Source organism: Crocuta crocuta, unplaced genomic scaffold (genome assembly GCF_008692635.1).
Source record: "Crocuta crocuta isolate KB4526 unplaced genomic scaffold, BGI_CrCroc_1.0 scaffold52, whole genome shotgun sequence".
NCBI lineage: Eukaryota > Metazoa > Chordata > Mammalia > Carnivora > Hyaenidae > Crocuta > Crocuta crocuta.
In genome coordinates this window covers 1736323-1761026 of record NW_027528617.1, presented here as the reverse complement: position 1 = coordinate 1761026, position 24704 = coordinate 1736323, and the positions used below count along the sequence as shown (strand labels likewise).

General features: G+C 40.5%; 2 protein-coding genes across 11 annotated transcripts in view; one reads left to right on the top strand and one right to left on the bottom strand.

Annotated features, from left to right (window-relative positions):
- The window catches only part of ALPK1 (alpha kinase 1), a 128224-nt gene extending 112367 nt beyond the window's left edge, over positions 1-15857 (bottom strand). For 2 of the 8 annotated variants that reach the window (XM_077755012.1, XM_077755021.1), the window contains exons 1-3: positions 11121-11237; positions 8090-8271; positions 6821-6951 (exon numbers count right to left, since the gene is read on the bottom strand). The gene's annotated coding sequence lies outside the window, so the exon portion shown is untranslated. Of the gene's footprint in view, positions 1-6820; positions 6952-8089; positions 8272-11120; positions 11238-11827; positions 11879-14315; positions 14433-14929; positions 15021-15581 lie in introns of those variants that run through there. The other 6 variants (XM_077755018.1, XM_077755017.1, XM_077755015.1 and 3 more) reach the window with 6 other exon arrangements.
- Positions 15284-24704, top strand: TIFA (TRAF interacting protein with forkhead associated domain). Of its 3 annotated transcripts, none has more exons than XM_077755023.1 (2): positions 15284-15378; positions 23327-24704. In XM_077755023.1, the coding sequence occupies exon 2, from the start codon at positions 23351-23353 to the stop codon at positions 23906-23908; it is 558 nt and encodes a 185-aa protein (XP_077611149.1). In that variant the 5' UTR covers positions 15284-15378; positions 23327-23350; the 3' UTR covers positions 23909-24704. The 3 variants fall into 3 exon arrangements, with proteins under 3 accessions (XP_077611149.1, XP_077611148.1, XP_077611150.1); XM_077755022.1 differs by lacking the exon at positions 15284-15378 and adding an exon at positions 16012-16175; XM_077755024.1 differs by lacking the exon at positions 15284-15378 and adding an exon at positions 18491-18579.

Below are 24704 nucleotides of genomic sequence, written 5' to 3'. Positions count from 1 at the left end.
TCAGTGCTGCATTTTTCTCTTCTGTCTCTGAGTTTTTGCTCTCCATTGATTCATTCCTATCAGCTTACAAACACACCATTATTTCTCCCATCTTAGAAGAAAAGTCTCTTGACTTCACTTTCATCAATAGCTATTGCCATTTGCAGCAAAATTCCTAGTAAGAATTGCTCCTACTCAAGCTTTCAACCTGTCTCTTCCCATTCTCTCTTAAATGCACTTCAATTAGACTTCTGCTCCATCACTCCACTTGAAACTGCCCTTGTCAAAGTCACTGGTGAGCTCCACCGTGCTACATCCAATGGTCAATTCTCATTCCTCTTCTTTTTAATCTACCAAACCATGTGGCAGGTAGCATGTGACACACACCTTCCCTTCTCTATTGCCATCCAGGATACCACACACTCTTGGTTTTCCTCCTACCTCACTATCTCTCCTTTTCAGACTTTTTGGCTGGTTCATCTTTTTTCTAGATCCCTTAATGTTGAAATGTGCAAAGGTTCAGTCTCTGGCCCTCTTCCCTTCTCCGTCTAAGTCCACTCCTTGGCTTAGGGCGCCTGGGTGGCTCAGTCAATTAAATGTCAAACTCTCAGTTTCGGCTCAGTTCATGATCTCACAGTTGAGCAGTGTAGAGCCTGCTTAAGATTTTCTCCCTCCCTCTCTCTGTGTTCCTTCCCTGCTTGCATGTTCTCTCTTTCTCTCATCAATCAATCAATCAATCAATCAATTAATCCACTTTTTGGTGATATCATTCAGCTCAGAGTTTTAAATATCAATCATCAACTTTGTATCTCCAGTCCAAACTTCTGTCTTGAAATTTTCCAATGGATACTTTCAACTGTTTACTGGGTATCTGACTTGTATGTCTGGTAAGCTTCACATTCTCAACTTGTCTACTTTGAACTCCAAATCTGCCTCAGCTAACGACTCAGCTAATGACCTATCCAAGAAAGTGAAATGAAAGGCCAGCTCTTAGATGACCTGTGCAGTCAAAAGATGCTGAATGGGAGCAGATAGAGCTATTTGAAGGGAAACTTACCCTGGTTCCCTTGTGTCCATTCAGACTTTCACTTTGTTCATATGCAGCTGTGGTCTAAAAAGCTTTTCCTTGACAACTGTGACTTGGGGAATAACTGTGTTGAGATACTGTGAGACTTCTGAGATCTATGTTGCATAATAAGTAGTGCTTTTTCATACATAGTAGTCTCTGGCTTGTAAGAGAGAGGTATTACTAGCCTGCTGGGTGTTTCTGCTGGGTGTTTTCCAGTGCGCTCTATCAAAAAATATTTAAGTCATGAAAAAAAAAGTTTTTAATTTTTTAACATTTATTTATTAAAAATTTTTTTAATGTTTTTATATATTTTTGAGAGAGAGAGAGAAAGAGTATGAGTGGGGGAGGGGTAGAAAGAGGGGGAGACACAGAATCTGAAGCAGGTTCTGTGCTGATAGCACAGAGCCCAACCTGGGGCTTGAACTCACAAACTGCTAGCTCATGACCCGAGTTAAAGTTGAACCTTAACCAACTGAGCCACCCAGGTGCCCCATAACATTTATTTATTTTTGAGAGAGAGAGAGAGAGAGAGAGAGACTGACAGAGCATGAGCAGGGGAAGAGGAGAGAGAAAGGAAGACACAGAATCCGAAGCAGCTCCAAGCTCTAAGGTGTCAGCACAGAACCCGACGTGCGGTTCAAACCCATGAACCACAAGATTATGACCTGAGCCAAAGTCAGATGCTTAGCTGACTGAGCCACTCAAGCTCCCCGAGTCATGAAAATCTTGAAGGATGTACCGTAGTGATTTCTGATGTATTTTTAAATAACTTAGATTTTTGAAACATTTTATTTTATAATGAGAGCAAAATGGTGACATTATTTAAAATTTTGGAGAAAACAATACAGCAAAACAGAAAATAGGATTTACCCATGGTCCCACTATGAAATAAGGACTATAAACTTCTTCATATCATTATTTCTCTGTATAATTATAATGTTTNAAGCTGTGCAAACATTGCCATTCCCTTGCTGTGACTGCCATCCAAAGAGGCCAGTGCGGCTCCCGGCATTTGTATATACACATTGTTATGTATACATATATATTTACAATAAAGTTTTTGAAAGTGTAAGTTTTCAAAATTTAACTAAGTATTCTTTGACTATAATTGAGCAGGCTGATTTTTGCCTCTCAGCTGAGGTGTCTAGATGTAGTCAGAAGTAGTTTAACAAAACACTGTGACACCATAGATAATTTAGTGGCACTTCCTTTCCCTCATGACTTATGGTTAACATAGGGATGCTTTCTATATTTATGGTCTTCTGTTTTTCTTTCAGCCTTGCTTTTGGAACTAGACCTTCTTACCACTCTGCTGCCCCTCCACATCCCACCTAACACAAATGACAAATCCCAGTAGTCAACCCTCATCAGTGAATGTTAATCTTTATCAAAACTTTTCCTAGGATGGGGTGCCTGGGAGGCTCAGCAGATGGGTTTTTTTTTTTTAATAGACAGTAAACTCTTTTTTTAAAAAATAACCTAATAGCACAAAAGCAAAAAATTGGCCATGCTATGGACAAGCTGCTTTAAAATGTCTCTCTCCCTCCTTCTCCCCTGCCCTTTCCAAGCTCTCTGTCTCAAAATAAGTAAATAAACAAACATTTTTTTAAAAAGGGGGGCGCCTAAGTGGGTCAGTTGGTTAAGTGTCGGACTCTTGGTTTAGTCACAGGTCAGGATCTCAACGTTCATGGTTTGGAGACCTGCATCAGGCTCTGTGCTAACAGCATGAAGCCTGCTTAGGGTTCTCTCTCTTTCCCTCTCTCTCTCAGGCCCTTCTCTGCTCTCTCTAAGTAAATAAATGAACATTTAAAAATGTGAGCCTGTTAATCCAGAATATATAGTATTCCTTCTGGGAATCTTTAAATACATTAAAATGGAGCAACATTCAGGATTTAAAAAAAAAAAAATAACCAAAATACCAAGTCAGAAGAAGCATTTGGCAGGGTCCAAAACCTCTCAAATGTCACAACCTTCTACAGTCTCTAGTTGAGTAGATATCATTATATATATGCGAAAAAGTAGATGTAATTATTCAAATGTTGAATTGATGGATTTATTGTTTTATTTAATTCTGGGGAAAAACTATGTCCTTTGTGAGCTAGGGAGCTTTAAGTAGTGGTAAATCTCATCTAAACAAAAGAAATAGGGCAGAAAAGTAGGAGGAACTCATGAAATTTTATTTATTTATCAAGTCCATATTGGAGACATACAATGTCTCATGCACTGGGCTAGGTACTGGGAATTCGGAAATAAAAGGTACAGTCTTAGTTTTCAAGAGTGATTACTGCAAAAAAAGTTCTGGGAAAGAAGAATGCTCCGAGTCCTAGGAAATGTCGAGTCCACCAGGACAAAGTGGCCACATGCTTTGGTAGAGAGCAGCAATGGCAGTCAAGTCTTCCCAGAGGAATGTGCTTGAGGTGTATCTTTCAGAAAGTAGGCCACCAAAGGAAGGAATCGTCTTTCAGGCAAAGGAAGCAGTAGTGGTGATAAAGAGCCTGGCATAGTTGAGAAAGTATAGGTATCGAGGTATCACTGGAACTTAGATTCATCTAGGGTGTTGATTGGTTAGGGCTGAAAGATGAGGCTGGAGAAGAAGGCAGATGGTGGATCATTAGAGCATATTAAAGTACATGCTCGGAAAACAGGAAGTCTCTGAACTACATGACCCAAAATAACTGTTGAAACATTGCCTGCAGATAGACTAGAGACTTGAGGTGATTAGGATATGGTGTGAGATGTTGAGGGTTTGAACAAAGAATAGACATATGGGTGGTTTCCAAAGATATTTAAGAAATGGAATCAATGTCACTTCAAAACTGATTAGATGCTATTGGTAAATAAGAGGTCTAGGTGAGCCCCAAATGTTTAGCTTAGACAAGTACATGGCTTTTACTGCCAAATATCAATATAAAAAATACTGATAGAGGTGGTAAATGATGAGTCCAGGGTTGAATATTTTAGCTGTGAGATGCCTCTGGGCATTCCAGAACTCTGGAAGAAGAGCCACAGGGCCTTCAGCATAGGATTGTAAACCCGTATAAGTGCAGCAACGGGCATTCACCAATGTGAACGTGCAGCAGGAGTGAGAGGAGGCAGAGAGCAGAGAACGGGGATAACAAAGGGAAGTAAGTGCAGCCAGAGAGCTAGGAGAAGTGTCAGAAATGCCTGGTGATATGGAAACCAAAAAAGAAAATTTGGAGAAGTCAATACTGTCAACATTGCAAAGAAAGAAAGATCAGAAAATGAAAGAGGTCATTTTATTAAGTGGAAATATACTCAGAGTATGCCCCAAGAAGTCCCATGGAGAGCTACAAAGATGAAGGGCCTTGCCTCATCTACATTAAGAGGCTGGAACCTAGAGCCCAGAATTAACTGGGTAAGGGTGTTTCTGTCTGCTTCTCGGCTGCCTGGCAAGCTGTGCCTTTAGAAGCTCCTCCTGGTTCCTGGTGTCCGCCTACCTATCTCTCCTGCCCACTGGAGAAGAGGGGAGGTGCAGGGTGGCAGGGAATCTGAGCTCAAAACGCTTCAAATGTTTCTTATTGAATAACCTGCAACGTTAGGAAATGTGCATCAGACCTGACTGATTAATATCTCAGAAGAGATGCTATTCACTTACATGTTATTAGCCCTCACAGTAACTTGGGCATGATTTAGGGAAGCAAGTTTCTGCGCAGGAATATAGTTATCTCGGAGAATAATGACCCGCAGCATCCAGACTTTAATGAGAGATTAAGTCATTGTGAAGAAATGGTCAAGCAAATGGACATGTAATGAAGATCTAAGGATTTTTCTTATAGAAAAGAAAAACAATTATGAGTGGACAAGGCTTCTGTTGAAAATTGTGCAGATTTTTTAGTGCTTATAATGCACTAATGGGGAATGTATCATAGTAACTATATATGCTAGGGTTAAGATTCTAAGCAAAGCTTCCTGGGCAAGCTGATGACACAATATACTTTGGGGTACAATAGGAGTATATGCAAAGATATGGCAAAAATGGATGTAAGTACCATATGTACAGACAAAAGTTTGTGAATCCAGGTTATAGGATCCAAAAGAATGAGAAACTAATAAGAAACTATTAGCATAGATATCATGTAAAGTTCCCATTCCTCTTTCCTTTTTTCCTCAAAAAGAAAAAAGACATCTTTCCATTTTTTCAAAATAAAAAAATAAGTTGACTTCAGTAAAAGCCATGGTTGACATTGAAGCAACCAATGCAAGAAAAATCAACTAGTAGTTAAGTGTTTCAATTGGTATTTCCCCCTCTGTTCCCTGATTCTGTTATGCCTGTTCACTCTAGCACTGAGACTCAATCCTCTTTTCTTTCAAATAGCAAGTTATTTCTATGTCAAATAAAGAAAAGGTAAAATTTATTTTCCAAAGACTGAACAATTATATTTCCTATACAGCAGCATAGTTTATTTAATATATGAATTTTGTCAAAAAGTAATATAAGTATTGGGGCACATGGGTGGCTCAGTCAGGTAAGTGACCAATTCTTGATTTTGGCTCAGGTCATGATCTCATGATTTGTGGCTTCAAGCCCACATTGGGCTTGAATTCTCTCTTTCCCTCTCTCTGACCCTCCCCCACTTGCTCTCTCTCAGTCTCTCTCTCAAATTAAATAAATAAACTTTAAAAAAATGTGATATATGGGCACCTGGCTCAGTTGGTTCAGTGACTGGCTCTTGACTTCAGCTCAGGTCATGATCTCCCTGTTCTTGAGTTTGAACAATGCATTGGGCTCTGTGCTGACAGCATGGACCCTGGTTGGGATTCTGTCTCCTTCTCCCTCTCTCTGCCCCTTCTTGCTCTCTCTCTGTCTCTTGTTCAAAATAACTAAACTTTTAAAAAGCAATACAAATATGTTATATAGTAATATAAAAAGTCAATATAAAAATATATTATATATACAAAAATAAAGGAAAAGGAACTATTAATCTACCACCATAAGACAATAACCAGTTTTAGAATATTTGTGAATTTATATCTATATCATTTGATGTATGTATTACATAGTTGTAAGTACAATAGTTTTCACTCAGCATTTTCTATGCTAGTACTATTCTTCATCTTGTTTTACCGATATACAGTAGTCCCCCCCTCGATCCTTGGGGGATACATTCCAAGACCATGAATGCCTGATACCATATTGAACCCTATATCTACCATATTATTTTCCTATACATACATACATACATAAAGTTTCATTTATAAATTAGGCACAGGAAGAGATTAACAACAATAATAAAGTAAAACAGTTACTTTATGTGGCTGTTTTGGTCTCTCTCTGAAAATATCTTATTATATAGGCATACTGTGAAGATATTTCGGGTTCAGTTCCAGATCACCGCAATAAAGCAACTATTGCAATAAATGGAGTCAAATGAACTTTTTGGTTTCCTAGTGCATATAAAAATTATGTTTACACTCTAGTCTATTAAGTGTGCAATAGCATTATGCCTAAAAAATGTACATACCTTAATGAAACAATACTTTATTGCTAGAAAATGCTAACTGCCATCTGAGCTAACCGTCACTGATCACAGATCACCATAACAAACATAACAATAATGACAAAGTTTGAAACTTTTAAGAGAATTACCAAAATGTGATACAGAGAAAATTGTGAGGAAATGCTTTTGAAAAAATAGCACTGACAGACTTGCTCAACCCAGGGTTGCCACAAATTTCCAGTTTATAAAAAAACTCAGTATTTGCAAAGCACAAAAAGCAAAGCACAATAAAATGAGATATGCCTGTACTCACTGTTCTTCTTGTGATGATGTGAGACAATAAAATGTCTACGTGATGAGATGAAGTGAGGTGAATGACCCAGGCATGTGACAAAGAAGGAAGATCATCTGCTTCCGGCAGTGGTTGACTGCAGGTAACTCAGACTGTGGAAAGCAAAATCATGGATAATGGAGGGACTATTGTACTCTATTTTGCTTAACCTGTCCCTTTTGTTAGAATGCTTGTAATTCTTTGTTATCATAAATACCTTTATGATAAACATCTTTGTAAATTTTCTCCATATTTAGAATTACATCCTCCCTAGATTGGATTCCCCCCAAGAAATGAACAAAATGACCATTTTTCATGGCCATTGGCACACTACATGATACATCAATGGCCTTTGACCTAGGTGATATTTATGTCTCCTCCCCCTCTCTCACACTTCAATGCACAGCACTCCTCCCCATCCTTGAAAGATATCGGTGTCTATCTTCTACATTCCTTCAATGTTATGACAATTCATGAGGACTGTAGGTCTGGTGAAAGTTTGCTAAGGCATTTTTTATCGAATATTTTGTACATCTATAATTAAAAATGTTTAACAGATTGTATTACTAATTGAGCAGTGTAACCAAGGACAAGTGAGGTTCACATTTCTGCAGCGGTTCAGAAAATATCCACTTAGCAAACACATTAGTTCAATATTTCCAAAACTTTAGCCATTTACATGCCACCTTCACAATTTTTACCATATCTGCTACTACCTATAAGAGTATTTATTTACTTGTTTTCTTAAAATCAGTAGTAAACAGTTCACTTTCTTTTTACTTAGCATCCTCTTGAGCAATAATATCTATGAAGTCATAAATTTTATGAGTTAATTATGTTTTTGATTCACATTAAACTAAGCATGTAACTCAAATTTTCAAAGACAGATGCTATCTAAAATCAGTAGTTTGTACACCATACTTTGAAAAAAACTGTATTACTATATAACTAATGTTAAAGCTCAAATCATGTTTTCCTCTTCTTTAGACATAGGAGAACAATAGCACCAGATAATATTCTTTCTTTTAAATTAGTCTATCTCAGAGAACTCTATAGACAGAGCAAATTACAACATCACTGTCAAAAATAGATGTCACTGTCAATAACAAGAAACAAAGACTCTACCATATAGAGAGCCAACAAATAACAATAACAAAAATACGGAATGAGTTTACATCAAAGGTTGAATGCACATTCCTATTAAAGTTCTTCAAACCATAGATGCTTAACATTTTAAGAAAACACGGGTACCTGGGTGGTTCAGTCTGTTAAACGGCCTACTTCGGCTCAGGTCATGATCTCGCAGTTGGTGAGTTTGGGTCCAACATCAAGTCCAGCATCTGCACTGGGAGCACAGAGCCCACTTGGATCCTCTGTCCCCCTCTCTGTCTGTACGTCTCCAATGTGTGCACACATGTGCACTCTCTTTCTCTCTCAAAAATAAATATTTAAAACATGTTCAGGAAAGCATTGTCAATGAGCATTTTATGCTAAAAAGCCATCATCATTTGAAATAGATTAAGGGACAGTACAAGTAGTATGTGTATTGTGTTCAGGGAAAGGGGTCACTGAACTTCTCTTGGAATGGGAGGAACCATGGAGTTTCAGAAATAGTTTGAAACGGATACGTACATTCTTACGGAAAATTCCAGGTTCTAAACTCAAACTTGGATCACATAGGACATAAGGGGAATTGTTACAGCTTAATATGTCAAGTGTGCTCATTACACACTATTATGTTATGTAAGATTTTATAACATTCATGATTTACATAAGGCTTTAATATATATGTATGNTTACTTGAAAAAAATCTTTTCAAAGCCCTTTCCCTTGCCAAGTTTACAGACAAAACTCACAGGTGTTTATACTTGGTGCTAACTCTTTGTTTTTCCAGATTACGGTACCTTGAATTCTCAGAAAATAGACCTCAACTACAAAACATATTCTTCTCTAGCCTGACCACAACTCACACCCCAGATGAGCCCTGGACAGAGAAACCTATCACCTCCTGCTCTAACTGGCCAAGACTTGTCCCCCTCCCCATAATTCCCCCCCACCCTGCACCTGCAGTTGTTTTGGGCTTAGCTGCAACCCACTCACAACCTTCAAAACCCTATAAAAGGCCTAGCCTAACAGAAACTTGGCCAACATCTCTCTTGATGTTAGGTCCTTCTCTTCCTTTGGAGAATGAATACACTCTGTCCTGCTTGATGCTCTACCCTTTGTGCAAGTCGTTACCATCCCTGTCACCGGCACCCTAACATTACTCATGCCAGTGGAGGATATTATAAAATTCTGGTGTCTTGTTGGGAAAGAACTTGAAGGACTGATTCAACTCAGATTCAAAAGATATTTAAAGTGGAGAGTGAATTATTGACAGAACAATTTTAAGTATTTTGTTTCTCTTGAGACTGCAGGTTCACAGAGTTCAGAAGGAGGAGGTGGAAAGAGAGAAGTAAATTATTTTAGTCAGTGGATATAAAGACCGACTTGGCATTTGTTTAGGTCTGGTGTGCCTCTCAGGTGGCAAGTTACCATACACATACTCCTATCCAAAATCGTGCTCTCTGTACAGATATGTAATCTGCTGACACACCATCGAGACAGGGGCACATGGCTCTGTGGTGCAATCATACTAATGGTCTATATAGTTCAATTGTATTTGAGGTCAAGGAGGAAAGAGGAGAAACAAAAGAATGTGAAGACTATGCTGAAAGCATCATATATAGGCTTGAACAGCAACAGTGATTATGTATAAAGAATTTAAAATGTTCTTAACAATGAGGTATCAACAAACCAAAAGCAGATATTGTTTCTCATAAGAGTACTAGCTGCACTAAGTAAAAAGAAAAGAAAAGGCAGAGGGAGATAGCAAATATTAAAGGTGCCATTATGTTGTGACATAAATACCCTACTTTCTGACCCTGACTCTGCACTCTCACCCACCTAGAAGTCCCAGACTATTCTTTAAGTTTATTTATTTATTTGAAAGAGAGAGAGAGAACACCTGCACATGAATGTGAAAATGGGGGAAGGGAAGAGAGAGAGAGGATCCCAAACAGGCTCCACACCATCAGCGCAGAGCCCAATTTGCAGTCTGAACCCATGTGAGATCATAACCTGAGCCCAAGTCAGATGCTTAACTAACTGAGCCACCCAGATGTCCCAGATTCAAACTATTCTAAAGGTCAAAATTTGTGGCTTTCCAAAGTAGTCTAGAGCCCTAATTTCAAAGGATAAAATTTGTCAATGAAAGAATTCTTGAATAAAACATAAAGGAATTTAATTTTAACATACATTTATTTATTTATTTATTTTTAGAAAGAGAGAGAATGGGGGAGGGTCAGAGAGGGAGACAGAGGATCTGAAGCAGGGCTCAAACCCATGAACATGAGATCATGACCTGAGCAGAGATCAAGAGTTGACCACTTGGGGTGCCTGGGTGGCTCAGTTACTTAAGCGTCCAGCTTTGGCTCAGGTCATAATCTCACAGTTCGTGGGTTTGAGCCCCGTGTCGGGCTCTGTACTGACAGCTCAGAGCCTAGAGCCTGTTTCAGATTCTGTGTCTCCCTCTCTCTCTGACCCTTCCCTGCTCACGCTGTCTCTCCCTCTCCCTCTCTCAAAAATAAATAAAACATTAAAAACATTAAAAAAAAAAAAAGAGTTGACCACTTAACCAACTGAGCCACCCAGGCATCCCAGAATTTAATTTTTCTGGATGTTTTCTGTCTGCATGATGCTTCACCACTCCCGGAATTCCTGTCAATTGTTCCCATATGAAAAGAGTAATTCTCCACTCTTATCTATTTTCCCGGCAAAATCACTGAGGTCATCCTACGAGTGATGGTTTCTGTTATGACTGCCTATGTTCTCCAGGCAAAAGTCCCAGGGTTGGTTTTTCACGTAAGTAATTCCATTTCTTTAATGCCGTAATCAAACATCTCTACTCAGTGACAAAGCCAGAACTTCAGTAGCAAGCTCTCTGATGTCTGGACTTTGTTACTAAAACCTTCTAAAAACAACAAACAAACAAACAAACAAACAAAACAGGTTCCTTTTCTCCTTTCCCTTGTAGTCTGAATTTACTGTTCCCTCCCCTTCTCAACCCTTACCCCCTCTGTGTGGCGCTTTTAGGATTGCAAATATTCTTAGAGCTCTCAAGGTATTTAAATGTAGACAGGGCCAGGAAGTAGAAAGAGTCTAAAACAATACCTCCTTATACATTATGCCATCTTTTGTACCCACATCTACTGTGCTTTGTCATTTAAAGGCTTATACTTACCTTTGTCTTGAAGAAGATAAAACACTTTTAAGACCAGCAACTCTCTGAAAAAGGTTAATTTTAGCACAGTTTCCTTGAAATACACTGTTTCTCATAAACAGCGTCGGTTTCAGGAAGTAGAAATTTAAAGGAAAACAAACTCTGTCACTGCCTCTGAATATGATTGTGTAATTCATCTCTGGGATTTTCAGCAGTTTTGCATGATAAGACACACCCCTTTAGGAATTACTTTGGTGAAAGGTATTCTGGGAGTTGTATTACTACAGGGAAGTTCCTTCTTTTAAACAAAGTGCAAGGAAACTTCCTATTTGGACTAAGTCAGAACAGAGAGTCAGTCCTCTAAGAACCAAGGAAAGAGAATGTCAGTGAGAAACAATGAATATGACATTGCTTTTGATCTATTATAAACAGACAAACTCATGTTAGGGCTCCATATTTCAACAGTACTAAACGATGCAGAGAAATGATGAAGGATGAGGTCAGAAAGGTGTCCATTGGCTTGGCAAATAGGTCAAAAATTTTAATTTTTTGAAATTGATTTTAAAAATCAATGAAGAAGCACTAACAAATAAAATTTAAATACTTAAATGTAATATTAAAGAAAGGGTAAGGTTTTTGGGTTTTGTTTTCTTTTTTACTAAAAATTACACCAGTGAGGAATACTATATGCCAAAAGTTTAGATTCAACAAGGGAAAGATGAAGTTACCTGATTTGGAAGATATGTGACCAGCAGAAATAACACACTCCCCAAATTGGCCTTTCTTTTCCTGCTGACATAGCCTGTAGCTCTTATATTGGGTTCTTAGGATCAGGATTTACTGTGTACTCTCATAATCCACAGGGGTCCTCTAACAGAAAAACTTATTAGTGTTCTATTGTTACATAAAAAATTACCCACAAATTTAGCAGTTTAATACAGCACCCATTAAGTTATCTGTTCTATAGACCAAATGTAAAATATTTGTAAATGAAGATGCATTTTAAATGTATATAAACGGTGGGGTATCTGGGTAGATTAGTCGGTTGAATGTCTGACTCTTGATTTGGCTCAGATCACAATCCCAGGGTCATGGGATGGAGCTCTGTGTTGGGCTCTGTGCTGAGTGTGGAGTCTGCTTAAGATTTTTTCTCTCTCTGTCTCTCTCTCTCTCCCTGTGCCTCTCTCCCAGGCTCACACATGTATTCTCTCTCTTTCTTAAAATAATAAAGCAAAACAAAACAAAACAAAATAAACAAATGTCTAGGGGTGCCAGGGTGGCTCAATTGGCTAAGCATCTGATTTCAGCTCAGGTGATGATCTTGGAGTCTGCGGGTTTGAGCCCCATGTCGGGCTCTGTGCTGACAGCTCAGAGCCTGGAGCATGCTTCAGATTCTGTGTTTCCTTCTTTCTCTGCCCCTCCCCTGCTCATAGTCTGTCTCTCTCTCTCTCTCAAAAATAAACATTAAAAAAACAATAAACATTAAAAAATGTCCATAAATGATATCATAATTAGAACATCTGATACACAAAAACAAGCAAAAAAAAAAAAACAAACCCCAGCACCCATTTATTATTTCTGTTTCCGTCAGTCAGAAGTCTGGGCACATTATCATTGAGAATGCTGCAGATCTAATCTGATGCTTGGGATCTCCTTCAAGGTTCATTCAGATTGTTGGTAGAATTCTACTTGTAGGACTCAGGTCCCATTTCCTTGCTAGCTGTTGGCTGGGGACCACTCTCACCTCCTAGATACAACCTGTAGTTCCTTGCCACATGGTCTCCATAGGCAGTTCCTGGCATGGATATTTGCTTCTAGGCATGTATCTCTGACCTCTGAAGTGCTCCATCCCTTTTAAGGATTCATGTGATTATGTCCAGCCCAGCTAGATAATTTTCCTTTGGATTAACTCAAATATAACTGATTAGAAACCTAGTCATTGGAGTAGCCCATCATATTCACAGGTTCTGCCCACGCTCCAGGGGAGGAGGTTATATAAGTTGTGTATGCCAGTGAGTGCGAATCTTGGGGGCTGTCTGAGAATTCTGCTTTACCACAGAACTTTCCCACAAATTCCTCCAGGGAGGGGCAGAACAGGTAGTCCTAAACAGGCCAACTCCTCCTCCTCCTCCACCCTCAGGTGCCCTGACTTTGTGGGCTCTAATTTTCACCCCACCATATGACCACTCTCTTGGGAGTCTGAATTCTACTGCAGTCCTCCACGTTATGAGAAATATTGAGGCATTAGAACATTGGATCGGTCTCTTGGGAGCCTTCTCTTACTTGGCTCTTCTTTAAAAAGCTGGGGGGGGGGGTTGTTGTTTTTGTTTTTGCTTTTTTTTTTTTGGTGTGTAACCACAATCATGCAAATGAGACAAAATCCAAACACTATGAAAAAGTGCACAATGAAAAATGTCTCCTCATATGGACCTTCTGCCTTCTCTCTCCCAAATTCTTTTTCTCAGATTAATCAGTACTACCAATTCTATTTCTTGCATTTCTTTGTGGATATTTCATGCATTTACAGACAGGCTTTTCTACAAATGGCAACATTTTTGTTCAGCACTTAGGTTTTTCTGTTACAGTGTTTCTGACAGATCTCCACACATAAATCTAAGTGGCTTATTTTAGTTGTAGTCACTTGATTCCAGGAAAAGGGAGGAGGAAGAGAAGTCCACGCTAGCTTTCCTTTGTTCCAATCCCAGCACTTTGGGCTTCTTCTGCTTGTCTTCCATTCAGAGACTAACGAAAAAAGAGTTCAGTGAGATATCTCAGGTAATTCGGAGTATTTTCAAAGGCTGATAGAAGCCGTGAAGTGGGGCACTCCTGAACGGAGTTACCCCAAATCTGAGCATCTGAGCTTGGGAGTAGAGAATTAGATGAGTGTGTATGCAAGGGATTTAGAGTGCACTGAACAGAAGGTGGGTATCATATAACCCAGTTCCCAGCAAGCAACACAAACAAGCAACGCTTTTCTTTCCTTATAAGGTGTGATTGTATTACCATAAATTAGCTTCCTCTAGTTTTTATTTTAAGCGAAATACGCTTTCAGGTACATCCGCTTAACTAAGGGGTAGTGAAAGTATCTAAAGACTTTTTTAATATTGTTTTCATGGAAAAATAGGCCATGGGCATTATATGTTATTTTCACATTAAATGATTCATCACTGATAATTCAAACAGTAAATCCCTCTTTATTTTGTATCGACAGCATACCTGCCTTACTGTTTTCTTCTGTTTTGCCTTGATAAACAATTCCAGCCTGACTTTTGGGGTTTCCGTTTCTCTCAAGGGTTCCTCTTAATCTCCTCCTCAGTGGGTAGCCTAGGAATACTTAAAGGGAACAGAAAAACGAAATAATATTCAGCACTGTAAATTTTAGCAACTGTTGCATTGTCTTTACTAGTGTTATTAATAACACCTACCACACTAGTCCTTTTCAGCCTTCACAGCATTTTCAAGTCTTCTTAACTTTAAAGAGTGAAGATCAGAAACTCCAATTCTGATAAAATATCTTACTGTACAGGTTTATTGGTACAGTAAAATTGTGTATCTTGACTTTCACATGCTCTAATGTTCTTCCCCTGAAAGAAGATCCTCTGGCTATCTCCACTTCAGAGAAGAAATCATAAATGTTGATGATTAACGAACAAAACTGTGGACTTACAGGAATTGGCCACATCTGTAGTTGTACATTTCCTTCCCAGGGCTTGTGGTTCCTGATTATACCTAACTGACTCTGAGAGGTCAGCACTTAACCCCTCTCACGTAACCTCTTTATCAGATGGGGAAGCTCCCCATCAATGTCATTTTATTCCAGTGAAACTGACCTGAGAAGGAGCAACTCTCCTGCAAGCCAAGGACAGAATCCAAACAAGAGGAGCGTCTTCCGTCGGACGCCTACCCGAATTGATGGATCGATTCCCAGGCTCTGAAGTAAGTGGGCCACTTTGACCTGTCACTGCAAGCCCTGTCCTCCCTCCCTTCTTCTCAGTCTTTTACTCCTTATATAGAGTCTCACTCCTACACCGTCTAGACACCTATTGTCTTCAGGTTCTCTCCACCTTTATTTAGTTCATCCCAAGCCCTCTCCCTCAGGCAAAAAGAAACTATTACCTTACTCACCCGAGGCTATAAAGGACTCATGGGAGAGTAAGTGTTTTTCATTGCATCCTGTGCCAGCCTTTACTCGTGGAAACGCAGACCCTGGACGTTGAGTGAGGGGTCCCTTTAGGTGGATGGGGAGGGAGAGGAAGCCCCTGGACCGGTCCGGTGTAAGGTGAGGGCATCACAGCCGCAGGCTGATGAGGGGTCTGGGGGCAGTTTCGAATCCTGTCTCTGCTCTTGCTCAACGTGACACTTACCTACCGGCAGGGGCGCAGTTTATTCATCTGTAGGGGGCCCTAGTCTCCCAACTGTGAGGATTCAATGAGATAATACAAGCCGTGCACCTGGCTTGTTTGGTAAATTAGTTCAACTCACCTCCTATTCCTACCCCGTCCGAGGCCAACTCTTGAGGGAGAGAGTGGCCCTTAATGTTGTTCCCTTTTCAAAATCCAGCTCACTAGCCACATCCTCTTCGGAGGGGCCGCGTGTTTCGGGAGGTGCGGCCCCCACCAGCTGACTGTGCTTCACACTCGTCCTGGGAACTCCGAAAAGGGGTGAGGAGGCTGGGCTTCTGGTCTGGATCCAGCGCCAGCAGCCGCGGTCACCCCGCAGAGAAAGGAGGCGGGCGGGGCCAAGGCTGGGAAGCCGCTTCATTCCCCGGGTCTCTAGAAATGCTTAGGGGAGGCGGGTGGGGGGCCCTCCGCGCCGCGGGGGGGAGAGGAGGCGCGCGCGGGACGACCGGGACTGGCGGCGTCTGCGTCCCTCCTCCACCCCCCCCTGCTCGGCCCCGCCCCCCTCCCCCAGGAGTAGCTGCGGCCAGCGGGCTGGCGCCCTCTCCTAGTGTGGTTGCGGGCAGTGGGCGGTGACCGCCCCCCCATGCGAGCCGCCGCGGGGTGGCCTCTGTTAGTCTCCTGCGGAGCCGGGAAAGCGAAGCCGCTCTGGGACGGTCTCTGACTCTCGGGCCCCAAGGTACCTGGCGGGCTGTAGGCTGGGGGTGATGTGGGGACTCTGCCTTGCCTGTTTGTCGCCCCAAGAGGGAGGCTTTGTCAAGGAGTGTTTCGGGGTGCCCTGTGGAAAGCCACACCTGCTGCTCCTGCTGGCTCAGCGTCCGGGCACGCCGAAACAATTAATTATATACGGCGTAGTCCCGGGTTTATAGCACTTAGGGACGTTTATAAATGCGAGGGAGGAATAGTGAAAGGAAATACTGGAGATGGGTTTGTTTGGTTTTTTAATACTTTTCTGTGCTTTGCAAGTTTTTTTTTTTTCTCTGATCAGAAAACAAAAATGAATTTATGCGTGAACTCCCTCGGGATCCCCAGCAACCCTCTCGCTGGCTGAGCCCTTTCTGCGGGGTCCCGGGCTCCCCGGAGCTCAGAGTTCTCTGCCGAGCGTCCTTCTGAACCTGCCTTCCTTGCCTCAGTGATTCATTAGGGAAATAGAGTAATCGGCTGTTTTCTGGGACTTTCTCTAGCTTTCAGGTTGAAAGGAGGAATTTCCCAAACCGTCCGGAAGCCAGAACCGACGCTGTACCTCGTAGCGGACGTCCACAGCCTCCAGATTTGGAGGTGGAGTCTGCACATTTGATTGGGTACAGATTAAGTAGGCAGAGTGGCAGAAACAAGACCCTGTTTCTGAAAAGTCTTTTTTTTTTTTTAAGGTTTTTCTCGTGCTCTTTTGCTTTTCACGACTCCTTTTATCACTTTTTTAAGGTTTTTTTCTCTTGCTTTTTGCTTTTCACGACTCCACTTCAGTAGGAATTGATTTTGCTGAAGAGTATTGTTCACAGATGCCCTCAGAGCCACCCTCGGGGGCGATGACCGGAAGGAGGTTTGGCGGGAGGATTCCTGTGTCTTTTGCTGTGCTCTAAGTTTCTCTTCCTTTTTATTAATAAGCTTAGTGTCGGTTGTTGGTCAGGGAGACAGCCTTTGATAAAAGGCTGCTTGCAACAAGGCGAAGACACTTTTTCTTGAGATTATCAATAGTCCCATTGAGCTGAAGAGGGATGAAAGTAAAAATTTAAGAAGGACACCTTCCTTAACACATTGCCCAGAGCAAACTCCATTATTTCGGTAGATCTTACCCTAAGAAACAAACTCTTAAAGCATGAGAATCCTCTTGGCATGCATGACCACCCAGGGGCACCAAATTTTCTGTTAAACTGCTTGGACACCTGGCTCCTCCTTTAAGCAAAAATATCTGTCTTTTTGTTCATAACAGTTGAGGTCCAAATAGCCTTTTGCAAGGTTGAGGGTAGTATGTCTCTTTACTGGCTTTGCCCAGTTCTTGGAGTGGTAGTTGGTGGTGGTGGTGGTGGTGGTGGTGGTGGGTGTGTGTAGGAGAGAAAGAGAAAAAGAGAGAGGGAGAGAGAGAGAGGTGGAGGGGTTGGGAGTGTAAGCAGGGGTGGAGAGCATGTATTTTGCACATAGCACCTCTAACATATCTACCCTCATTTCCTCTGAGAGGAGTCAGAAGCCAGCCGCAGAGTCTAACCTTTCTCATGCCAGCTGTCAGACTCCCTGGAAGTGTGTACTTCCTGGTGTCTAGTAAAGGAGAGGTTCACTCTTCTGATACTCAAGAATGGAGCACCCATGCCTTCTGCATTATGCTTTCTGTGATAGAGTTCTTGATGCCAGGGCTCATTTTCATTTCTATTTATCTACTGTAGTTCACTTGTGAATACAGATACTGTGTTGTTTCAGACATCATCCTAGGGTTTTACAACTTTTCTTTCTTTTTTTTTTTTTAAAGTAAGCCCCACACCCAACTTGGAGCTTGAACTCATGAGCCTGAGATCAGGAATCAATACCAACTGAGCTAGCCAGGCAAACTCTTTTTTTTTTTTTTACAACTTTTTGATGTCAGATATCACAATTTACCACTTTAATACTTAGGTAATCTCCACCTCCATAAAACTCAAGTGGTTTGTAATTTTGTAAAGAAAATATTTGTTAAATGTTTGATTAGATATAGGTGCTCACCACATACAATTTCAAAGATATACAGTGTGCAGTGAAGTCTCCTTTCCACTCCTGACCTCTGTTTTCCTCTCCAAAGGTAACTGCTGTTACTACTATATAAGCTCATTGTTCTTCTGTCTTTGATAATTTACCTCAAACATTTCAAAAGCTGCTTTTGACCATTTGCGTAGTAGTGTTTTGTTTTTTTTTAAAGATCCACCAATTTTAGTTTATTTTAGTTTTTTTGTTTCAGTCTTTCTGGTCTTACTAACAAGTCGGAAATGTGACAGATTCAGGCAGCTTTGTGGAGGGAACTTGCAGCTCTAGAAATTAACAAATAGATTACTTTCTAATTTCCTTGACATCAGAGACCATGATATTGGAGCTCTCCAAAAAACCTGCCACAATCACTGGTGAGTACGGGGTCCATGCTAATGTCTATTCGTGCAGACTTAAGGATAACTAGTATTCATGGTAACCTGCTGCTTCAGAGCCTCTTCCTTTTATGAGGCTCCGGTAGAGTGTATTTGCCTCCCCAACACTATATTCTAGATTGGTGTCTTGCTGGTTTTTGAACATTTCCATGGTCCCCCCTCTCTATAGGTTACTGTGGAGTAAATGGTAACAGGGAGCAGTATTTGTAGTGGGTAGGAGAGGGTGTATTTCTGTTCTGTTTGAATCCTCCCTTTGATACTGGCTTTGAGACCTGGCCTACTTAACTAAAGCCTCTGAGACTTAGCTCCCTCTATGTGAAGCAGTGATTCATAGGGTTATTTGGAAGAGAAGACAGTATGTGTAAATGGCTAGCAGTGTACCTGGCACATGAAGGGCATATACACTAAGTAGTAACCCTATTAACTGTCAGGGTTTGTAGTCGCTTCATACCTTCATTAGGTAGGTGAACACACGTCAGCCCAGATGACTTAAAGGAGGTTTGATTTCGTGCTCACATTCCATGTCCTTTTTGGCTCTATCTTTGGCCTTTGCCTCTGGGATGGAGGCTGAGCTGCTTCTGGGGTCTGCTGATGTGACAGAGGCAAAGAAGCCTGGTGGAACTACACAGTGACTTTTAAAGCTTCTGCTTGGAAATAAGCTTCTATGTCATTTCCATTCATGGTTCATTGACATGGCTGTCAATGGAGTGGGAAGTATCATCTTTCTAAAGGAGTAGAACCAGTAGGGATTGGCCTGATAGGGAGGAGCAGCAAATATTTGACATTAGGATAGTCTACCTCAGCATTTGTTGGAGGGTCACAGTTGTGATGCCTGAGAATTGATGTACACCAAGACTCTTGTAGCCACTGATTTGGTAAACCAGAATGCCGGTATTTTCCCCCTTGCAGTGGATAATAGATCTATCCTGAGTACTAAGAATAAGAGCATGTATGAGGCAAAACTTTCAGATTTGCTCAAAAGAACAAATTCTAAGTTCATAGATTATATAAAGAACACAAAAGAAGGGCACCTGGGTGGCTCAGTCGGTAGAGCATCTGCCTCTTGATTTCAGCTCAGGTCATGGGATCAAGCCCCACATCAGGCTCCACACTGAGAATGGAGCCTGCCTAAGATGTTCACTCTCTCTGTCCCTCTCCCCAACTTGTGCACGCACGCTCTCTAAAATAACCACCCCCCCCACACCAAAGTTTGGGTGTCACCAAAAGATTATATCCATGGCTTTGAATCCATTTCTCCTTTTGGAACTGTTATTGTCTAAAGTCTGAGAATGAACTAGAATGAAGGCAATGTATCCTAGACAAGGCTGAGATCATTGACAGATTCCTGCTTTTCCTTTTAGCTCTTTTGTTGTTAACAGCTCATTCTTTTCTTGTCAACAACTAATTGCATCATCTAATGATTTGTTATAATTATTCTTTTTAATGCAGTCTGCTTCTTGAATAATGAGACTTAATTATTGTAATTAAAGTATCTTCAAATCACAGTGTAGGATCGGTTAACCAATTCTGCCCATTGTTGGTTAATTCCTGCTACCTTGGTTTCATAGAAATTTTTACCATCTTTGACCCATGATTTTGAGCGTTCCTCTCACTTTTTCTGCTAATAGCTGGGCATCTGTTCTCTGCTTGGTTAATGCAATATGATGTAATTATGTCCAAAAAGAATCTATTACAAAAGTAAATTTAAAATTAAAGACATATTTCCAAATCAATAAAAAAGAAAGTTTGCTTAGTTATATCATTTGTTGAAACATTGACTAAATTGAGAGTTTGATTTTTAGCATCATAGCTTTGCAAAACATGAGGAAAGATTGTATTTTAAAAGTAAATGGCAGCAAGCATAGAAAGAAAAGGAAAGCATTCTACAGATCAACTTCACTTAAGATTATTGATTCCCAAGCCCTAAACAGTTTCTAAGGAATGCAGGGAGTGCTCAGCATCACTCTACTGGTATAATTTTTTTTTTTTAAATTTTGAGAGAGACAGAGTGTGAGTGGGGGAGGGGCAGAGAGAGAGGGAGATATAATCCAAAACAGGCAAAACTGTCACATCAGCAGACCCCAGCAGCCCCAGATCCCAATGTGGGGCTCAAACTCACAAACCATGAGATCATGACCTCAGCTGAATTTGGATGCTTAACTGACTGAGACACCCAGGTGCCGCTCTATTGGTATGAGATCGCCACACTAAGTTAAAGGAGTTCTGTGTAGCCATTCAAATATAATGTATATTTATATGTGTGGATAAAGAAACAAACCACCCATTTGTATTATTAATTTAAGAATGCAAGGTCTAGGGGCGCCTGGGTGGCTCAGTCGGTTGAGCATCCGACTTCGGCTCAAGTCATGATCTCACGGTTCGTGGGTTCGAGCCCCGTATCAGGCTCTGTGCTGACAGCCAGCTCAGAGCCTGAAGCCTGTTTCAGATTCTGTATCTCCCTCTCTCTCTGACCCTCCCCTGATCACACGTCTCTATCTCTCAGAAATAAATTTAAAAAATTAAAAAAAAAATGCAAGGTCTAGAACTAAATACAGCATGTTCGTGTAAGAAAATGTTTTCTCTTATGTGTAGAAACAGGTGTTTATGTCTGAGCACACACATAGTTAAGCCTGTGTAAAGACAATTTCTGTAAGGATAAAAGCACCTTTTACAGTGGTTGGCTCTAGAAGGGGAAGCAAAAGATTAGGGTGGAGGAAAGATACTCTTTTTAAGAAATCCTTTTTTACTGTGTCCATTTTTAAATCATGTGTATGTAATCCTTTTAAAATAAATTAGGTTTAAGATGGCAGTTCTGTGTGAGAATAATCTCTCAAAGATTTTGGTAATTAATTCTCCTATTTTGTTACACGACTTTACTGCACTGAGTATTAAAAGTACATATTGGCAAATGTAGGTGGAGGGCACCGTGAGGCCGAGAGCTCTAGAGAGCCACCTTAACTCTTAATGGCAGTTATATTGTGGTTACTGACAGTTTGTCCAGTCATTAGGAACCACTGACAGACATAAATAATTCCAGTATGAGTACAGACTATGATATTTAGAAGTAACTTGTGGAGATTTTTTAAAAGTATGTAATTGTCTGATTTTAAAATTATAAAATAAAATAAACTTTTATTTTTTTAATTTTTAATGTTTACTTAGTTTTGAGAGACAGAGCTTGAATAGGGGAGGGGCAGAGAGAAAAGGAGACACAGAATCTGAAGCAGGCTCCGGGCTCTGTGTCAGCACAGAACCCAACATGGGGCCCGAACCCATGAACTGTGAGATCATGACCTAAGCCGAAGTCAGACGCCCAACTGACTGAGCCACCCAGGTGCCCCAAAATAAAATAAACTTTGAAAGCATTCACTATTTTTTTAAGTATAGTTGACATACAAAGTTATATTAGTTTTAGGCGTGCAACACAATGATTCAGCTTCTCTGTACTTCTGCTCACCACAAGTGTAGCTACCATCTGTTAGAATACACTATTACAATATCATTGACTGTATTCTCTGTGCTGTGCCTGTGACTTACTCATTTCATAACTGGAAGCCTATATCTCCCTTTCCCCTTCATTCATTTTGCCCTTCCCCATACTCTCTTTCCTCAGGCAACCATCAGTTTGTTCTCCATATTTGGAGGGCTTATTCTACTTTATGTTTGTTCGTTCATTTGTTTTTAGATTCCGTGGATCAGTGTAATCATATGGCATTTGTCTTTCTCAGTCTGACTTATTTGATTTAGTATAATACCTTCTGGGTTCATCCTAGTTGTTGGAGATGGCATGCTCTCATCCCTTTTTATGGCTGCATAATAGTCCTGTGTGTGTGTGTGTGTGTGTGTGTGTGTGTGTGTGTGTGTGTGCGTGCATATCCTCTGAGGGTATTCAAAACAAAGGGATTATTTATTCCTGATTTTAACGTACAGCTGTCATATTTTCTCTGGGCCCAAGTCATTCTATTTAAATGAGAAAGGAACTGAAGTTTCTTTTTGCTTCTGCCAAATCACTTTATTATCAACAAGCATTCCTTGTTATTGTCTAGCCTGTATGTATGGTCTTATTGTCAAACTAGAAATGAAAAATAGAGATAGAAAAAGTAGTACACCAGATCTCATGGGGCTTGGTGAAATTTTTAACATTTGTGCTAGAAAATTGAAATTATTCTATGTATTGTCTTCATCTTCCTTTTTTTAAAGTTTATTTACTTATTTTGAGAGAGAGAGAGAGTGCACAGAAGGGGCAGAAAGAGGGAGAGAATCCCAAACAGGTTCTGCACTGTCAGTGTGGAGCCTGATGGGAGCTTGAACTCATGTTCCTTGAGATGGAGACCTGAGCCGAAGTTAGACGTTTAACTGACTGAGCCACCCAGGTGCCTTGGTATTGTCTTCTTATTTTAAAATGTACGAGCACCTGGGTGGCTCATTCGGCTAAGCGTCCGACTTCAGCTCAGGTCATAATCTCACGGTTCGCGGGTTTGAGCCCTGCGTCAGGCTCTGTGCTGACAGCTAGCTCAGAGGCTGGAACCTGCTTCAGATTCTGTGTCTCCCTCTCTCTCTGACCCTCCCCTGCTCACGCTGTCTCTCTCTCTCTCAGAAATGAATAAAACATAAAAAAAATCTAAATAAATCACCTATCAGGAGATTTTCATCAAAATGTTAGAATTAAAGATCGCAATGCCTGAAGTATAGGAGTGAACTAACATGGCTGTTTTGATTGTTGCAGGCAGGTCAGATTCTGAGACACATCATGTCCAATTTCGAAGATGCTGACACGGAAGAGACAGTAACCTCTCTCCAGATAACTGTTTACCATCCTGGCCAGATGCAAAGTGGAGTATTCCAATCTATAAGGTTTTATAACCGAGAAAAACTTCCCTCCAGCGAAGTGGTGAAATTTGGCCGAAATTCCAACATCTGTCATTATACCTTTCAGGACAAACAGGTTTCCCGAGTTCAGTTTTCTCTGCAGCTGTTTAAAAAGTTTGATAGTTCAGTTCTCTCTTTTGAAATAAAAAATATGAGTAAGAAGACCAGTCTGCTTGTGGACAACAAGGAACTGTGCTACTTAAATAAAATAGACCTGCCTTACAGGTGCATGGTCAGATTTGGTGACTATCAGTTCCTGATTGAGAAGGAAGATGGAGAGTCATTAGAATGTTTTGAAACTCAATTCATTTTGTCTCCAAGATCACTCTTGGAAGAAAACAACTGGCCACTACAGAAGCCCATACCTGAGTATGGCCATTATCCATCCTGTTCTACCCAAGACACTTTTCCTACAGAAATGGATGAAAATGAATTGTGAACACAGAGGACTAAGAGGAGAATCATGACGGATGAAGAAATCTGTAGACGTTTTATAGATATCTCACAGTTTATTAGTATATTATTGTCATCTCTTGTCAAATTTGGTATCTCTTATTACCGTTTTGAAGTCTATAAATTCTATTAGTCATCAATTTAGTCATCTGTTGCATTCCTAGATGTATGAAGAATTAAGTATATTTAAGTGTACCTCTGTGAGCGTTCATGTACAAAAAGTGTCCTTGGTGATGAAGGAATAATGTCCTCAAAATAGGTTGTATTATTTTTTTATGTTTGATTTTAGTGCTGTGTTTTGTAAGGAACCATCTCTTGGTTTGGTCATATTATTTCACAAGCAGCCTTTTGTTTTCAAGGTTAAGGCTACGGGCGGGGTTGTTACTGGTGGTGTAGCCTGTTGGGACTTGCAGTGCTAGAGTACTGCAGCACAGCATGATTTTTGAGCAGTGTTTTGGAGCAGTGTCTATGCATCATTGTCATTTTAATATCTGAAGCCTTATTTGAGCAATAATACCTTTTCTATGATTTCCTTTTTGTAGAGCTATAGTGTTTGTTTCCAAAAATAGTTCTTGTCTGTATTCAGCATCTAAAGCCAACATTTTAGACATTTTAATGAACCATTGCTATGTTTAGAATGTTTTTTCAGTTTTTTTTACCAAATATTAAATTGACTTTTATGTACTACATACTTTTAAATTCTATGAATTCAAAATTTTAACAGCATCCATGCACATAATAAAGTTGAAGTTTAGGGGCACCTGGGTGGCTCAGTCGGTTAA